At 34.7% G+C, this 20,532-nt stretch overlaps 1 protein-coding gene across 1 annotated transcript in view; it reads right to left on the bottom strand.

Moving 5' to 3' along the window:
- LOC108974439 (probable serine/threonine-protein kinase nek3) overlaps positions 1-13,170 on the bottom strand; it is a 29,503-nt gene extending 16,333 nt beyond the window's left edge. Inside the window, exon 1 of the mRNA XM_018942271.1 lies at positions 10,703-13,170. Within this exon, the coding sequence (XP_018797816.1) occupies positions 10,703-12,336 (1,634 nt within the window). The 5' untranslated portion in view covers positions 12,337-13,170. The remainder of the gene's footprint in view (positions 1-10,702) is intronic.
- Positions 13,171-20,532: the final 7,362 nt, after the last annotated feature.

The raw sequence follows: 20,532 nt of genomic DNA, 5'->3' as shown, positions 1-20,532 counted from the left end.
GTTTTCGTCCAATTTTAGGCAATAAGATTTTCGTTTTAAGAAAAACATGTTCCCTTAATTTTATTAAGATAACTCACATATTAGCCGATATATTCGGTATAAAGACACCCAGAAATTCGAAAATATTTATATTATTTTCTCTAAATTTAAATTATATTATATTTATTTAAATATAATCCGAATGTTACCATAATATCACGTACCGAATTTGGTTGGTTATATGGGGAGCAAGTAGAGTTACGCTTCGATTTTATTCATTTTCACACTATTCGTAGGGTTCTTACTCGTATAAGATACATCTTGAGCGAATTTGGTTATTTTGGACTGATATGTTTATTAAACCTATTAGAGAGCGAATGTTTTGCAGTTTTACAGTTCTATAACTTAATTTTGTGCTTAGTTGTGGCACTTTAAAGGATTTTTTTTTAATGAAGTTCTGTGCTCGTGGCATGTGTTACATTTGAGTGAAAATTTTCCCGTTATTTTCGGGTGATCCACTGCAATTAAAAAAACTCTACTAAAAGAAACAATACGATTTTATGCAAAGTTTTAAATGCAGATATTTCACATTTGTTTTTAACAAAGAAAAACTTTAGTTCCACAAAATTCATTCTGGTATTTTTCCTGACATCATGACTCTTCTGATGTCAGCTGTTCAAAATTCCCTGATCTCTGTCGCTTTCATCGTTGATAAATTAATTCAATTAAGTTATGGCGTGAGCATCTCTAATCTACATAAATGACAGTTGGCATCAACATAATCATGACGTGAAGAGATTAAATCCGCCTAATTTCTAGCTTTTAAAAGTATCTTACGTTTAACTCTGCCTTAATTTAGAGCTTCCTCACTTTCTCGTTGTTAAATTATTTTAATATGTACATATCTGCAAAATCAAATAAACAGAAAACGATTCCATTAAATGCTTAATAAATAAAATTGTTAGATGTTTAAAATTCAAGGTAAAATTAATTGAACACATTTCGCGATGAAGTCAAGTGTAAGATTGATTACAACGAATTTCGGTAGCAAACAAAAACAAATATGTACAAACACATAAGATAGTGGGTATCCAAGACTATCATAGAGTGACCCACATTTCATGGTAACACCAAACAAGTGACACACATCTATTGTGACCAACAGCGTTCAGACGAACATAAGTATATACATTTATACGAGATTGGCAGCACGCGTTGCTTTTACAAATACCCACGTTATGATAATAATTCACATTTCAAATAGGTATGAGTGACAGTTTTCGTGTGGGCTAGGCGAGGCGTCTTTTGCACATCTTTGAGGTTCTATTGACCTGGTGGTGCACCTGTATAAGCAAGAGCGGAAATGGCATTGAATGACTTTGTGCAAATTAAGCATTTTTACGAATAAGACAACGGAGTGAAACCTATTTGTTCCAAATATAAAAATAAAGCGATTTGTTAACAACAATAACATGACAAACACAACAACTTACGCGTCAACACAAGCTAAATTTGTTCGTAATGACCTTAGCAACACCAGTAGCCTTGTTGAGGACGCCCTCATGTGAGTAAACGCCATTACCACGAGCGTAGCTTTTATTGCCTCTTTATACCTGAGATGAATAGGCATCAATATATATCCTAATTGTAATATTTCGTGTGCAATATAGAAGATCATCAACTGTTAGGAGCAGGACCATAATCCATTTCTTGTATAACGACGACAACAATACGAGGTGATTACTCTGATCACTGCGTTTCCGAAGTCATTCGCCTAGACTTATGTACTCTTCTTCTTTTTTACAATCAAAGAAATATCGTATTGAATTCGGATGAAGTGTAGAATTCGGAAGCAAACATCGTAAAATGAAAGTGTTTTCGGTTTCACACTAAAATATTCCACCGCCAAAAAGTTGTCGATGATGATCGCACCAATCTCCTATTAACTGACAGCACGTCACGTTGACCGGTTACTCACCTGCAGCTATGAATTCAGCGCAACAAAAGCCGTTAAAGCAAATAGTTTGAAAATGTACAACATAGCTCCAGCTTTCTTCTTCGGCAGGCCCCTGACCCAGAGTAACCCCCTAAGCAAAAGTAAAAAGGTATGCACATATGTGAATAGTGAGACCTTATGAATTTCCAATGAGTAGATACGACGAAGCGAAAAGGCTTACTGGATAAATTTTAATGATCGTATTGAAACAGAGGCAGCGACGAAAGCGAAACTCAAGAAGCAGTAGAGAAACAGAACAGAAAATAAACGCCGAAATGAAGGAAAGGAAATTGAAATGAGATGAAGCACAGTCAAAAACCAAGCGAATCAAAAGTTGCTTTATAGCTAAAATAATGATTAACAAGATATTGGATTGGGGGATCCATTTGGGGTGAAATTTTTGCTGCATGATTCTTCCTTCACAGGCACATCGCTGCCACCTTTCTTCTCTTGACTAATATTTAAACAACACATAATCTTCGGGGTTTCTGTGAATCTACCCACAATTACATTCGTTGAAATGCGCAGATGTAAATTTTTATATTCATGGATTCACATAAATGTCGCATATACGAGTTATATATACATGTATGTATGAGAAGATCAGGACTGGTACAAGTACACACATACATATATGTACATATCCAACGTACAGTCGATCTCCCAGACACAATCGTGCGTCCATGCGCACCTTTCTCTTGTGCATAATTTAAAGGCGGCATAAAGCAACAACCACAACTAACAAYAAATAAAAAACAAAAAATCACATTCGCATTTATTAGTACGTGTTTGTAGTAGGTATATTACTGCTGTTTGCTACAACCAAATGGGGCTTGGATGGAAACAGCAGCTTTATATGCGACTACTCGCGCTACCATCTGTCCTGAGTTGATTGTTATTGTAGATGCCGCGAAGCAAGCACATTGTTGATGTGTGCCGGGTCGTCGCTGGCTGGCAATTTCTCACTTGAAATCACATTTTTCATTTTCAATGCAACGGCAAAAGTCGCTCACCGAAAGTTACAGAAAAACACAAGCAACAACAATAATAGCTTGCATTCGCTGAAGGTACAAAGGGGTTTCGTCGACGCAGTGCATTGGCTTCTTATTATTATTTTTGCTTCTGTCATTGTTGTGGATGCCTTTGTGTTATATACACACGTTGCTAAGTATATAAACTATACATATATGAATGTACATACATATGTATACTTACTATCTTGGTTTTTACATACCAGTGTAAATCAGCGCGATCAAGTGTTGGTAAGGTGCGAAGAGGTAGCTTACAGTGTGGTTGCTATTTTTATTGTCTCAGTTCACTCGTCTTTTCGAACTTTTCTTATAATTGAAAGTGGAGTTAATGCTCTTGCAGCAGCATCCATTTGCACATGCGCAAATGCTCTTATTTACATACTTTCTTATTAACGCTCACTTTTGGATTCATGTAAGCGCAGAGTCATATACGAATACGCACAGCACACTTGCATATGCATTCAATTACAGCAAAAGTATTACTGAAGGAAAATTAAAACTGATTCAGACGCAATTAAACTACAAACACAACAAGTGCAATGGCTGAAACCATTGACTCGGCAATACACATAACCATACCAGAAAAAGCTGCAGCATATACAAATACAAAACGGAAAGACTTAAGAGTTCATTAACACAGAACTAATAGCAAATAGCCACCACCGCAGCCGGAAAATAGCTATTAAAACCTCAATTTCAATTGATACAATAAAACAAAACAATCACAACAAAAGTAACGATTCGTGACATACATATGTATGTGTATGGCGAAGAAATGTGAATGCTTTCATAAGTGCGGTGTTTAATTGCCTTTGTTCAAATTAACTATTAGCAGAAGTTTGCAGTCACGCAACATTCTTATATACTGCAAACAATTGCTTTTACTGATGTAGTAGCTTTGCTTTAGTACCGACTTATATTAGTGCTGCATAATAATATATGATATATGCTACCAACAGCACTACTTAATTTATAATTTAGAATATATAAAATATGGAGCTTGTTAGCGAAACCAGCTGGTTTATAAATTCCTAAAAAACAAGGATTTCGCTACCAAATTATCGTTTGTGAAAGCAATTGATTCTAATCAGATATTTTCAATGTAAAAAGTTAGAGATCTGTACTAAAACGCCAATAATAAAAAATTACCTAATTACTCCTCAACATCTCAAGTCTTACGACTTTGCAGAACGTATATTTATAATAAATGTATGTTTAGCATATGAATAACTGTTATATGTCATATAAGTCACAATAAGTGTCCCTTTATTTAAAAAAAATCTCTCTATTTGTACCTTAGTATTAATCTTTATTAATCTTTATTAGCTTTTTATCTTTATTAGGTACCATATATTCAAGACTTATTCAACATCTTTATAAAAATTTTTTAATTATTTGATTCTGGGGCAGTATCGACCCCATTTGTTCGAAAATCCTGATATAGATGAAATTTCCGGCAGGTCCCGAAATAAATGGTCTTATCTAAAAGAGATCGTTGCATGGATCCTTTAAAGCCCACTAATACCATTTAGAGAGTAAAATTTTGTGCATCTGGCGTATTTATTTGTGATTTATCGCAATTATGATTTTTTAGCCTTGAGCAAATTTACGATTTAAGAGATATGTTTATTTAACCTATTAGGAGAGGGGGTCGGGGATTTCCAAAAGTTTTATCCCACAAGTGCCTCTTGCTTCTGTGATTCTCTGTGCCAAATTACCGTTCTATATCTTAATTTAGTGCAGTTTGCACGGACGATTAGACAGATTGTCACACGGTTTTGAACTCATGTTCAGACTGTCACTCAATTTTTATATATATATCATGTACATATATGACTCTATATCTATCTCGATCAGTTTACATGATATATACAACAGATAGGTGAACAAAACTATTCTGCTGTGTAGCAACATGTTGCAAGAGTATAAAAATCGTATATAGCAACAACACCGATAAAATTAACCCAATAAAAACTATCGAAAAACAGGTTACCGGCCAATCGACTGACAATGTAGTACTCGCAGCTAGAGCTAATCTGAGATATTACATCATTTGTAATAACAATTGATAATTTTAAACGAATAAATTTACCTATTAACTTATTTTTTGCAAACAAAATTTCACTTTGAATAAAATATTAAAATTTCATTGAAGTGCAAGGTATTAGTATGGCCACAACGAAATTGTGTACATCCAAAATGGACAACGGCGTTGTTTTGTGTACATGCCGGCCATGTTATGTTGCTGCCCTCTCACAAAGGTTCATGTAGTAGGATTCAGTTCACTGTCGTGCTGCTGCAGTCTGTCGCGAGCATTGTGTTCAACACAACAGGATATCTGAAGGCGACCGGGAGCAAAACAAGGCGAACGAGAATAAAGGAGCAAGCAAAAGTTTACTTTAATTAACTATATTTGTATCTGATGATGTTGCTGTGCATGTCAGGCGTTGAGTGTGTGGCGATACCAATCTCGAACTAAGCAAATTTTATACATTCTCATGTACGAATCTGTTTAAATGAAATCTGCAGCCGGTGTGAGTAAACATAAACATTTTAACCTTAGTCCATTATGAATACAAACATATAAAAAAACATCAGTTTCGATACAACATATCATAATAGCAATAGTAAATAAACCGACGGTACATTTATGCACGTACCTCGTGCATTCATTTACTTTACAACAATATCAGCTACCACATTCGTTGGAGCTGTTAGCTAAAAACTGTGTAAATTTATGCCAATTAGACAGTGGCTGATATTGACTGGTGATAATTCGTCCCAATGTGCACAATTTCTTTCGCTAAACCATAAATTACTAAAATACATATAGTAACTACAAGTATACATATAAAATATACATATGTGTGTGAACTGCGTGTAACGAAAAGAAATTTGTGTTGGCACTATTGTTATTCCATTGAGTGATGAAATTTCTTACGATTGATACCTAGTGTGCTGAACACATTTAGCGCGACAGACTGCAAGCGACTGTCAAGTATTAAAATACACACGTTCTTATGGACACAGTTATTTTGATAGTTGCACGAGTACACGACTGCAGGTCGACAGTTGTCGCTCTCGCTAACTTCAATATATTTTTATATTTGCCAACGACAGTAGAGTTAACAGTAGAGAGATGAGGTAGAGTGGTGATGTCACTAATATGTAAAATGTAAAATTATTCATAGCTTTAACATACCTGACGTTATTTTACAMATAAAAGAATAAAGTAGCTGTGTTTTGTAATAACAATAGATAATTTAAAACAAATAAATTTACCTATTTACTTATTTTTTGCATAGAAATTTCACTTTGAACAAAATATTAAGATTTCATTGAAGTGAAAGGTATTAGTACAGCCACAACGAATTGTGTACATACAAAATGGGCAGCTGTGCTGYTTTGTGTACATGCCGGCCATTTTTATGTCGCTGCCTTCTTACAAATGTTCATGTAGTAGGATTCATAACGTCRTTTTCAGTTCACTGTCGTGCTGCCATGTCGCGTCACGCTCAATGTGTTCAGCACATAATTGCTGTCTTGAGTCTTTTCAAAAACAACCTTAAGCAAATAAAATGTGATCTATTTCGTCTTTATCATACTTATTAACACCTGCTGGAAAGTCGTGAAAAATACGAAAGTTTTAGCCATACAAATTTCAAAACAACCCCACACATATATGTACATATATGTACATATATATATATATATGTATACAAGGAGCATCATTTGGTGTGTGTCATTATGCACATTCGCGTGTAGCTGCCTATTTGTGGTGCTCACGACAACCCGCATTACATTCCTAACTTGGGTGGTGATAGCAGCTTTAATCTCGCAGCAGATGAGCAAGAAATGTAGAGCTTGATTGTCAGAAGTTGTACACACGTCAGCTCAAAATGACAAATGGAAACGTGTAAACATGTTGAGAATATCTATTTCGGGTTCATTATAATTGTACATTATAGCTTTGGTCATCTAAATTTGCATAACTGGATTCTTTCAATTAGTACATTAGGAAAGTAAAATTTGTTTTGGCAACTAAATGGAAATGACTTGGGCCAATATAGAAATATATTTGCATGACAAATGGCAGCAGTTAAAAACGTTGATGAACTAAGCATAGATTTAATTTAAATCTAGAAAAACAAGTTTTTGTTCAACTTACGAATATTTAATATAAACCTTTTATGCTACCAGTCACATTTAGAGATGTGCAATGAAATGTGAATTATTAGAAAAAATACAAACAAGTAAGAAAGAGCTAAGTTCTGATGCAACCGAACAATTTATACTCACGCAACTTGCAGGAATAAAAGCCAGGAAAATACTTAAAGTGTAAAGATCAACCAGATGATCGGTATCCAAAAAACTATTTATAACTCATATACTGAGCAATATATTCGGCATAATGTTGGTTAGAAAAACGAGATTCATTATATGTAAGTAGTATATGGGAGTTGGGGTACTATCGACCCGATTTTATCTATTTACTCTGTATTATCATATCACATACCAAAGAGTTACTATTGTCAAGAAAGGATTTTCTCTGAATTTCAATTGTATACATAGTGCAAAATTTTATTCCGCTATATTAATTACTTCTTGATTTATGTACTGGAAAGTGAAAGAATCAAATGGTATTTAAAATTGTGCTATTTGGGAAGTTGGAATGGTTGTAGCACGATTTCGAACCATTTTCGCCCCGTTACATGGAATATAAAAAGAATAAAAAGTACTTAATTCATCGAAATCGGTCTGTCGGGTGCCGAAATATGCGATTTCACCAAAAAGTGGGCARTTACGCCCATTATCCAATTTCCACACCGGCTCACATAGAGCTCTCACATACCATCGGAAGATAAAAACGCAATAAATAAATACACCAAAAGCAATACATTTTTCGATTACATCCATTTTCACGTTTTCGATAGGTGTTCTTAAAATATTTGCGCCAGACAAATTTGGTTGTTCTAGCTTTCTTGAGACCTGTTATCATACGCTTACTTTTTTTTTTTATTAACTGAAATGCTAATAAACGAGTTCGTTTGTAAAGTCTTTTGTGTATATAGTGGTATGAGTTCACAATAAAAATTATTTAATTTCTATAGAGCTGAATTACAGTATTACAATTTTGTTTGAACATTTCGGTGCTTTAAAGTACTAACTATCCATTAATTTTGGAACATAAATATTTTAAAAATTCTATAATATTTCTATTATGCGAAGTTCTACATAACTCGAACTCTTGAATTTGCGATAGAAGTCAAATTTCATACAAATTTCCTTCCATAACTCAAAGTTTCTGTATTTCGAAGTAATTTTATGGATTATGGTGATTCGAGTTAGCAAAGTTCAGCAGTATTTTGGTGAATGTGAGACACAGTTTAGTTTCAAGAAATGCAGATGATGAGTAACCGAAGGGCCTTTATAATAATTTCACGATGCAGGCGAATGTTAAGGAACAGTTACAATTATAATAAACGTGTACATATTATATTTTTAGTATTTTATGGTGCAATAACGGAGTCGTGCCAACGTTACACGCTTTCGTCACTCACTTTACAATATATTTTTAAGTTTAATTAACTAAATTAGATTGCTAGAAACTACTAAACTAAAAAGTTACAGAACCAATGAAAATTTCTTTGCAGTAGTGAAATGAAAATCAAATACTCCTTCGTCAGCTGTTAAGAGATCTATTGAAATAGTTTAGTAGCTAATAATAGTAATACTTCTATGTATTTAACTACTTGTTGATTTGCTTGCTATAAGTTCCATAAATCTTGATTACTTAAACAAATTTAAGTTATTATTTTATTCCATATTCCACTTGGTAAGCAAAATTTATGTGGTTTTATTTTAATCGAAACCTGATTCTACCAAATCTTCAAATATGCGCCCAGCTAATAAGTTAAAAATGTAAATTTATTTCATATATTCATATATTCATGTCTAAAAAAGTGCCTGAGTAGATGTGATTTGGAAAATCTACTCGCAATTTTAATCATACATGTGCACTCAATTATTATATTGCTGTACAAACAGATGGATATGAAATACAAGAAAAATAAGTATACTATATGGTATGATTTACATCCTTCCATAATGATTTAAAATATTGGATTGTTCAATAGGTTCCGCCTGATGACAAAAACAGATTTTATTGCGCTCTCTCTCTCTCTACGGACTTCACACTTAACAGCTTTTTTACTGTTTTATTATCAAAAGTGGAAAAAATGCACTTCAAGCAAAGCGAAAATTAATTGATGTGTACGGAGAAGATATGTTAACCGGGCCCCAATCCAAAAAATGGTTATAAAAATTTCGTTTCGGCAATTTGGAGCTTGGGGTGCCTGTCCTCTTAAATCCGATGTGGATAAAATAAAATCGTTGGGCGATGCAATTCGTCAAATAATAACTCTATAACTCTTGGAAATGAACGAAATTACTTTGCGAACGAACCAATAATGTGGAATTAAAAAAAAACATCTATACATAAATTACTCACATCCAGTCAATAACTTCGATATCTACGAATGGAATTCAACAAAAGAGGATACATACAAAGCTAATCTCCAAAAGCATTGTTAATGCAAGTGAATACAAACCAAAATAACAAATCAAATAAAATTTTTGGATTTAAACTTTTATCGGGGCTATACCAGTGTGACACTTTCAAATAAATTTTTTTTATTTGCTTTTTCGATAGATTATATTTCCGTAAATATCTTGTGAAATCGGGAAGGTCGTATCTTGAATAGTTTTTGGATGGCAGCGTTCTAAAGAGCGACCGCTCGGAGGTGCATACATACATATATACGTAAGTGAAACTTAAAATGCGTTTTTTGAAAATTACATTTTTCAAAATTTCTCAACGAGATATTCACTGATCGACTTCAAATTAAAATTGAGTATTTTTCAATATATTTACTWTGCAATGACCTACGATCWTTTTGATCGGTTGAAAATTATCAATTTGGCATTAAAAAACGATATTTTTCGTGAATCACGCCAGCAGTTGAGGTACTTTTTTTTTGGCACCTCCGCAGACAGCCCATAACTCCGTTATTTTTCAACATTTTGTAAACAAAAAATCTTAAAATATAGCTGAAAAATACCTTATTACGGTCAAAGAAGTTCAAAATATTCGATCGCATACTTTCTCTTAAAAAATTCACGAAAATCGCCTAATTTTTCATGCGACACACTGGTGTAGCCCCTTAAAGTAAATCTTCTTTTTACTTATGTCAACGCATTTTAGCGCTGGAATATTTTATTTATTTATTTAAGAAAAGCAAAAATTAAAACTATAAATACCTGAGTGCACTGCACCATAAATTATACTTAGACGGATAAATACAAAACAGTCAAACACTAGAATTCTACTCTATCTAAGCCCGAAATTGACAAACTACGAGAAACAACAATTCAGAAATTGTCCTCTACTATCTATAACGGAAATTTTATTGACTATTTATGTACAATATTGTGTTTATAGTATCGAAAATATGTAAGTTGTTTTGGTTGCCGGTAGGGTAACCACAAAACAGTTCGAAATATTTCCCTCTTCTGCACACGTTCGCGATAATAACTTATCATGCCTCCCAACATGATCTCTACAAAAATGATCCACTTCACTTGTTACGAAACTACTCCCCACATACGCAAAATGTAAAAAAGACTTGGGGCTTACCGTCTTGTTTGCCTTGGTATCGATTGTGTCCAACAAACCGGCGCCTTGTGCGTGTGCTGATTGCGCGATGATTTGTACGTGAGGTCGCCGCACTCAGATTGCCATACTTGCAAATTGCCTTCGGCAGGGTAGAACGTGTACAAACTGTTGGTGGCCGAAGCGATAACTGGTGATCCACCAGCGGCTGCGACCAACGCAGCAGCGGCATCAACAGCATTCGCTGGATTAAGAACTGTAGTAGCGGCTGGGAGTGAAACTGCTGCTGTGCTCGTCGACAAAGTTGCACTAGAAATAGGCTGTACTAGTAGAGCTTGACCAGCGCTTGTAGTGCCGGTTCCCACACTCCCACTACAGTATTTGTAGTTCATCATTCGTGTATTGCTGGCGGTGTTGCTGGTACCGCCAGCACTGTGAACGCTATGATTGCCCGAACTTGTGACACCACTGCCTTCATGCTTAAGAATGAGTGCATTGGTCGGGTCATATCCATTACGGTGGCGTGAAACGGCATCAACTGAATGTGAACGCATATTGGTGTTGCGTGAAAGAAGCTTAGTGCGTGAAGTGTGAACTTGCATACCACCAATGCTGGCTACTGTATTGTTGCTGACGCCATGGCTGTTGCTTGATAGACTATTTACCATTGCGGGAGACATTGCCCGTGTGCGTGCGCGTCGAAATCCACTAGTTATGCCCCCTCCATTGCCGGTACTACTGGCAGCGTAACGATGATTGTGTACGGTCTGATGACCGGCGGCAGAGGCTAAGATTGGTTGACGTTGCTTTTGATATTGTAAACGATGTGAGGGCAACGGCGAGCCACTGCCATTGCTTGTGGATTTGGTTAAAGCACCGCTGGCGCGTGCCACATTGGCGGTGAGAGCAGCCAAGTTGGATCCAGTACGATATTGCATAAGTAAATGATTTTTGTTATTGTTGTTATTGACATAAGCACTTGAAGATGATGATGTTGTCACATCGATCGGAYAGTTGATATTGTGCGCTGACTCTGCTGAGCTACGTCGCTGCTGTTGCTGGTCTTTTAGAAACGTATCCATTGACGTGTCGGATGTCGACTTCGCGTCAGAACCAGCATATTGACAGTTGTTGGAGTTTGCAGGAGTTGCAGCAGGTGTCGCACTAATCGCCGGCTGTCGGCGTGCAATTTGAGACGGCGGAACGACCATTGTTAGCAAGCGCAGTTTATGCAAATCTGTTTTTATGTTTGCCTTTTGAGCTACCGTTGTGGACACGCTAGATGTGGCAGTCAAGCTTGCTATTGTTGTCATTGGTGACGCTGATACTGATGCTGTCGATGCTGTTAGACCCCCCGTGGCCGCTGACGATAGTTGAGCTAGTGTCGAGCCACTGTTGTGCTTTTCTGCAACACTATTTCTATTGTTGTTCTGACTATTGTTATTATGGCTACTACCACTATTGCAATTCGTTCCACTTGTTTGATGCTCCGAATCGGTGGACACCCGATCCGGATCACTTTCAAAACCTTCGTCAAGGGATCGTGTTGGACTTAGCATGGGCTTGGTGTGCTGTTCCAGTTTTGTACTGGTTGCATTAGCTGTCAATGATGTCAACATTATTGCTGTGTCCAACTTACTAGCATTCATTTTTTTCATTTCGTTAACACCTCAAGGATTTAAAGCTTATATTGCTTTCGCTTCTATACTTCTTTCAGATTTATATGAACCGACAATAAATATTTTTTTAAACTTGGTTGCACTTTTCCAATTTGAGTTACTAAGCGTTCACCCAATATATTTTTCTTTTGTTGACCTAATATTTATATACATGAAATATTTTTAGGTGGTGTTATGGTCTTGAATAATGTGCGGCGATTACATTTGTATACTATGTAATTGAAATTCTTACAGCTTTTAGCCTAATCAATTACGCAGCGCTTATTTGATTAATTCAGTTGTCACGCACCAGTTGTTGCACTGGGAAGTCAAATGAAGAACTTTCGAACACATTATCATCTTTCTTAATGCAACATTTCTCAATTGTTGGCTAAAATTCACTGTTCACCTGCACATTTCACCTTTGCTTCTATTTGTCACTACATACACAATATGTGGAATCTTAGTTTTCTACTTTTATTTTCTATACGTTTCTTTGTAACGCAAAAGCATTAATTAGTGTTTATTCGGTTGTTTGCTCGGCTCTTTGCCCATTGCTCACTCAGCATTTGGAGATGCTGCAGCTACCGGCGTACACTATCACTCAGCTTTCTACACTTATCTATTTCACCGTCCGCTTTATTTTTAAAATATGTTATTAATTTGGTTTTAGCAATTTTCACTGCCACTCTTTGTAATGCGCCTGCATTGAACTTTCCTTTAGCTTATTATTGACTTACTGTAAGGTAAATTTTATTTCGTCKCAGGTAATCGAATGATTGCCGTTTACATGTCTGTTACGGATGAAAGTCGTTTTCGAACTGATTGCCGACTCCAACTTGTCTCTGCTAGTCAGTCACAAGCGCTGTACTGTTAATCTTAATAATTTTTTTGATACTCGTATCAGCTGACGTTGCCCTGGTACTCCCAGCTGTCAAACAAGTTTCCACATGACTTCTACTTTTTGCAAATATATTATTTATTTAAAGCTAGCAAAAATACTGTGCAATATATTTATAAATTTTTTATTAAATTTTCTAAGTATTAATAGTGATAGAAACGGTTTAATGGTAATATTGTTTGTTTGTGAAAAACGGTTATTAAGTACACCTTACGAAACAAACCTTGCTATAATTTTCAGAAATGTGTGTATATTTTTTATTTAAAGTTTCATTTCTTCGTTTTGTTAAGATAATTAACATTGCCCAATGACTTTTCACCACTACATGTACTCCTAAACTCTTTTAATGAAAAATGTTGAAGACAGGTTTTCTCAGAGAAACTATTTTTACAAGAGCAAAGCAGATCTGTTTGATGTGTAGAAATATTTGCTTTTTATCAATGAAACCTTAAACCTTTCGCACTGCGCTCCAAAGATTTGCGAAAACTGGTTGGTCGCGAGTACTGTTCAGTTGCAAGTGGCACCTGCTACATCCATTTCGCCCGGAGCTGYTAAGAAACATTGGCACTGTGATCCGATGAGTATGACTTGTTTTTGTTGGCGTTTTTCGCCAGTTAGTATGAATGCTTTTATACATGAACTGTTGTTGTTAACAGACGTTCGGTGCTCTCCGCACAACTTTAAGCGTTTTAACTGTTATTTTTTTGCAGGCTTTTTATTCAAGTGTTTCTTTTTACGACAGTCGTAATAACCAGCGCGACTACTTTCATTGATGAGCGCTTACGCCAAACCGAGCCATGGAGAGGGCATGGCAAACGAGAGGAGTTTGCAAAGAAGGAAAGGCAAGGCGAAGTAATTTCACGTACGCTGGTCATTTCACAGGCACTTTGCGGACTTTATTTTATACTATAGGCTTTTCATCTTCCGCAACCGCCTTTCCAATCAACTATTTTGCGTTGAACGGAACTGAACTGGATAATATCTCGAATTTATTCATTGTTGGCAGTGTTAAATTATGGCAGGACTTGTATTTTTGATTGTACAGGAGGAAACATTAAATCAGCAGATAAAATCAAACGAAGAAAGCAGCGGAAAAAGAAATGTGCCGAAGTTGACCAAACAGCTTCAAACCGATGATATCGAAAAATTATGTTAAATTTAAATTGTGGTAATTTAAATTATTTCCGTTTATGTTTAGTTTATTAGAATAATAGTATATACAATACATGCTACAAATCTTATCATTTAATATAAAACCTTACATTATTATCGATACATTATACTGAGTTTATGTTAAGGCTATGATATACCTAATAAAATGTAAGACCCGTTCATAGGGTAGCTGAAAAAGTCTTCCATGGTACCAGGATCGCTATTTATGAAAAGTCTTTTTATAAGACAAATAGAGATTTTATATGGTAATGAAACTGGACATATTCATGACAGCACCCCGAAAATCATACCCTTATTGTATCCCAAAATATATGTAAATGAGTTTATAGTTTAAAGACCTATTTGCCAAGCTCCAAGCCTAAAGAACATACATATGTAGGCAAGAACAGGCGGTTGTTTTGTGAAAACGACTTTGCAATCAATCTGAATCCTTAATTATCTACGGTTTTTATTTAATAATTAAAGCGTATTTGTATCTATACATATGTTTCCGATAGTAATAAAATTCATAAGAAAATAAAGTCATGTACAGAATATGTATATTATGGTTTTGGTGTATTCGGCGAAGAAACTTTCAACTTGGATGAACAGCCAGCACAACTAGCTAACACATTGTCTTTTACTAAGTACATACAAACAATTTGCATTTCTATATGTTATTTGTTAAATTGACCCAAAATTCAAATCCAATGGTTGGTGTTCAAAAAATACAAAAAAAAAAAAAAAAAAATTTTTAAATACTTCTGTATTAATTCTACACTTGTATAATAATAAGAATACTCATTTAATAAGGCATTTATGTAACTATGGCAAAGTGGCAAAATAGCAACTTGTGTTGAATGAGCGCTAATGCAATAAGTCAGCTGTTCTGACTTTATCATTGATTGTTTTTTCTATAAATATTTAATCAATTTATTTTAAAGTAATCAGATCATGCAATATTATATTTAAATGTACTTATATTTTCCATTTTACAACGAAATGTCGTTAAGCACGTTAGCTAAGCACGAATCTATTTTTTTTTGTTTTGCTCTATCGTAAATAAAACAAGGTGCTTTAAGAAAGTAAAAAAGACTTAAAAAAACAAAACAAATGGTTTTTTCGGCAAAATCAATTTATTTTATTTAAAATAGTCTCCTTCTGCTTCAATACAGCTTTTTGCATGGTCCAAAAACATGTCGAACGAGTGTTTTAGCTCATTGTCCGGTAAGGCTGCCAGTATGCCGGTGCAAGCCTATTGAATGGCCTCTACGTCTACATAACGATTTCCTTTCATTGGCAAATGCATTTTTCCGAAAAGGAAGAAGTCGCAGGGTGCCATATCACGTGAATACGGGGAGTGGTTAATTTTTAAAATGTGATTTTTGGTCAAATAATCGGTCACAAGCGTCGATCAATGAGACGGCGCATTATCGTGCAACAAACGCCAACTTTCTTCTTCGCGATATTCGGGCCAAATACGTCGAATACAGCGCACCAAACGCTTCAAAACTCCAAGGTAGAATACCGCATTAACGTTTTGGCCGAGTGGAAGAAATTCTTTGTGAACAGTACTCTTGGATTCATAAAAACAAATCAGCATTGTCTTCATTGTTTTGGAGATATTCAATTCCATTTCCATGAATTTCAATGACGAGTTCGGCTGATTTTTGAGAAATTCACTCACAGTTTAGACGGAGTTTCTGGTAATCACGGACTTTGATTGGATCACATGTTGATCGTCATTTATGTCCTCACGACCACTTTAAAAACATTCACACCATTCATGCACTCTGCTACGGGATAGACAATCATCGCCATAAACTTGTTTTATCAATTGAAACGTCTCGATAAAAGTTTAACCAAATTTAAAACAAAATTTAATGTTGGTTCTTTGTTCGAAGCTCATTTTCGCACCGATAATACAAACATACTGACACTTAAAACGCAATAGCTTCACTTCCAATCGACGAAATGTCTTATATAGAAGGCACCACCAGGAGGCGCTAGATTACTGTTTACATTGGAACGCATCTTGCACATTTTTACGGTCTCTGCTTTATATATTATCACACATATATATGTCAACCTGAGATCGATACCTGCATGTACCTTTTTCCAGCACTTACAGTATTTAATATGGAAATTTAACAGAGTAACAGCGAATGGAAGGAATTAAGAAAAATAACTCCTAATAAAACTGTACACTACGCCTTTATCCGACAATTTCTAGAAAACATGACTAACACTGCATATTAAGTTGCATGCCCTATCGCCTCGAATTCGCTTTGTCATATTTTTATGCTCTTGCAGCATAGGCGATGGCAATAGCAATGGGCACCTGTAGGCAAAAAATTTTGAAAAAGTTAACATGCTCCATTCCTAATAAGTTTAATGTAATAAATATCCCCTAAAACACTAAAGCTACAACATCCAAATTCACCATTTTGAGACAGAGCAAATCCAAGCAGCACTTCGGGTCTCAAGGCTATTCCGGCTGGCAGCGCTGCATCGACGCAGAAAGAGCTTACTTCCCATATAGCACAATTTTAAATTCCATTTGAAACTTTCACTTTCCAGTATACAAATCAAGAATCAGTTAATATATCAAGATAGCTGTACGGATTGTACCTTTAAGTTATGACCAACAATTCTCTAAATCGATCCAAAACTGTTAAAGCCCCGAAAAGTACCGAATATGTGGACCCCAGCAACTCTAGTTGAATTCGAGATATACATATAATTGAAATTCGGGAATAATCCTTTCCTGAAAATGGTATGTATCTGTATCTAAAATGGGTTGAATCAGGTCAATACTTCCCATAGATCCCCCATACCTAATACAGATGAATTTTCCGTTACTGTTATACGTTTATTTATTGTTAATTAATAATAACAACGTATATCAAAAACTTCCCCAATTTTTCTACAATTTGATAAACAAAAACAAAATTCCATAACATGTAGCACATGTGTATAATCACAAATCTGAATCAAAATAATACTACATATTACTAACTGGAAAGCATGCTCTCTGAGTTTCATTTAGTTACCTTATGTACCATCACCAATAATAACGACTAAAGTCGTCCGAGTGCTTGAATATTTTGATATTAGTTATATGGGGGCAAAGGCAAGTTTTCACCCGATTTTATTCATGTTATTAGAAAAACACCCTTTTTTAATTTCATTTAGATAACTCCCATACTGGCCGATATTACCGGTATAAGGTCAGTCGGAAGTAATAACAATTTTTCTATTAGGTATATGAACTGACTGAAGGAATTATTGATCAGATTCAGCTAATTTTTGGCACATAAGCATATTATTATCACATAAGGACTCTCTCTTGCTCATTTTTTTAAGTGCCTCCTGCTACTGCAATCTGCTGTACCAAATTACATATTTAAATCTTAATTTAGTTCTTAGTTATGGCATTATATAGGTTTTCGATTAACAGCCTTTTGTGAGCGTGGCAGTGGTCCGATTACGCCCATCTACGAACTCGTCCTCTCTTTTTGTCAAGGAACACGTGTACCGAGTCTCAAATAAATATCTTAATTTTTATTCAAATCATCGCATTCACAGAAGGACGAACGAACGGACAGACAGTCACTCGGAACTTAACTCGTCTCGCCATCCTGATTATTTATATATGTATACATAACCTACATCTAAGTAGCTGATACAACTGTTAGGTGAACAAATCTATTCTACTATATAGTAACATGTTACAAGAGTATAAAAATAAGATATGATGGCATAGCCTGTTGCTACGAATATCATAGTAACAACTCAAATTGAATTATTTAACATTTAACATGGTCGACTCTTATTTAGTTCTAGTTACTTCATAAATACTATTATAAATATAACGTTTAAAAGTGGCATTTCACATTCCATTCCATTTCTTCAATGCGGAAGTCGTTATGATTAAAAGCTATTCGAAAGTCTAAAATCGAAAAACTAAACATTTAAAAAAACATTATAATGTATATGCATCTCTTTTGTTAAGAAAATAACAGTTTTCCCAGATTGGCGGACCATAACTAAATTTAATATAATTAAAGCGTCATCAGTAGAAACACCAAACAACATATCTCATTGCAATCTACCACATTCCATGTTGCATATTTACCACATTTATGCAGGGCATTTAAGAGAAATGAGAATTCTAATGGAAAATCTAATGCAAAAATAATTGCTCTAGTACCATTACTCAATTTCAGATTTATTCATCTGAAGATGAAAAATTAAAAATAAAATTATCGCAAATTATTACGCTGCAAGGTATGGCTATCAACATCAGCCGCAAGCGACACCACCAATAGCGCTATCTAAATGATACTAGATTAACTGCACTTCAACGCTTTACATAATATTTAAGTTACACACCTTTACAGAGGAGCTGGCAGCAATTACCATGACTCCTTTTACACGAGTACTAATGTAATGAGCGCCTTACACTGTTTTCCGATGTATTTTTTATTCAGATTTCTATATTTGTTTATTCACTTTTAACATATGTAAGTATTTTTATTATTATTTATTGCAGATTCTTCTTCTTCTTGATTGGCGTAGACACCGCTTACTTATTGCAGATTGGAATTTATAGTTAGTTATAGCTAATAGTATACTTTTTGATAGAGGGTCAATAGTTTACTTTAAAGATATAGATAGAAGAATACTAATTATGATGTAACTATAACAGTTAGAAGTATRCCGCCGCGACAGTTTTTGTAGATAATAACGTATATGGTCTGCAAAGTCGTGGTACATGATTTTGTTTTGGAATCAATAGTATTAGTAGGGCACACTATGTAAGGAATATTTAGGTAATTTTTACACTCCCTAACTTTTTTGAAAATATAATATAGCCTATGTTCATCGGAGACAATGTAGCTTCCTATCGTTGAAAACCCTTTATTATTTATTTCAGAGACACAAACAATCGAATATTTCCTCTTTATAATATTAATGTGGACAAAATATTTATTTTATCATAGTTTTACAACTTTATAAATCTAAACAAATTTTATGTTATGCTCTTTTTTGCTGTTTCTCAATTTTTAACTCGTCTTCACCGATTCTTTTCTTCAATTGCTAATACTCGACTACAATTGAATTTTTTACACAACTGTTATGTATAAAGTTCATTACATGAATATAGATACACGTCCGCACATCCATATGCGGTAGTGGTTAGTGGTTAACAATATTTTTACATAGAAGAGATCATCATCATGTATTTAATTCTTACCACTTCTGAGGTAGCAATGTGTTGTAGACGCGTTTCTGATCTCGCTTACACARGAAGCACATTTTCATTAAATTCGTGTATACAAAAATAAATGAAAGATATCCAGAACAAAATTATGAACTTCTTGAATTTAAACATCCAAGTGCATAGCTTTTTGCAATTAATGTCAACAATACTATTCTATCAGGCGTGAAGAAGTCAGGATTTTATAGCATTTTTTTTTTTTTTGTTTCTTTCTACAAATAAGTAAATATTCTTCATTAAAAACCATTTTGCAAAATGCACCGCTTTTCTATAATAAAATTTTTTCAAAAAAATGTAAATATATCCCATACTTTTGAATGAATGTGCGAATTAGCTATRTTCCAATACATTGGTAGATATTGTGGCGGACGCATAATTGTGTGCAATAACATTTTGAGGTTTGCGTATGCGCAAATATTGTATCCTTAATTAACAGCTTTATCATTGAAATGTAACAGCAATAATTCTACAAACAAGTTTGAATGCAATCAAAGTCGATGTTTCTTGTTGTTAATATTGATGTTGATTGCATTACGGAGCCCAGCAAATTAACAGCCAGTGACTGCCCACTGTCTAATCCTTTCGTAGTTCTTTTGCACGTCTGAAAGCAAGAACAATAAAACGACACAGGTTTAAGTAGAAACAATTACAATGGCAACTAAAGTGTTATTCGGTTAAGCAAATAACAGCTGCCTTTGTTCTGGTTTCCACAAAATTAGCTCAGCAACAAAAGAGTTGTGCCTTGGTAAACGTATGCCACAACACTTCGGCGAAACCGAAGAGATCCAACAATGATCTTGATATAGATATAACTGCATTCATATGCTCTTCATGTATTTTATTTAAACTTTAAATGAGG

The sequence above is a fragment of the Bactrocera latifrons genome, unplaced genomic scaffold, assembly GCF_001853355.1.
Source record: "Bactrocera latifrons isolate USDA-ARS-PBARC rearing strain unplaced genomic scaffold, ASM185335v1 scaffold_55, whole genome shotgun sequence".
NCBI lineage: Eukaryota > Metazoa > Arthropoda > Insecta > Diptera > Tephritidae > Bactrocera > Bactrocera latifrons.
The sequence above is the reverse complement of the archived record's forward strand: the minus strand, read 5'-3'. Positions and strand labels throughout refer to the sequence as shown.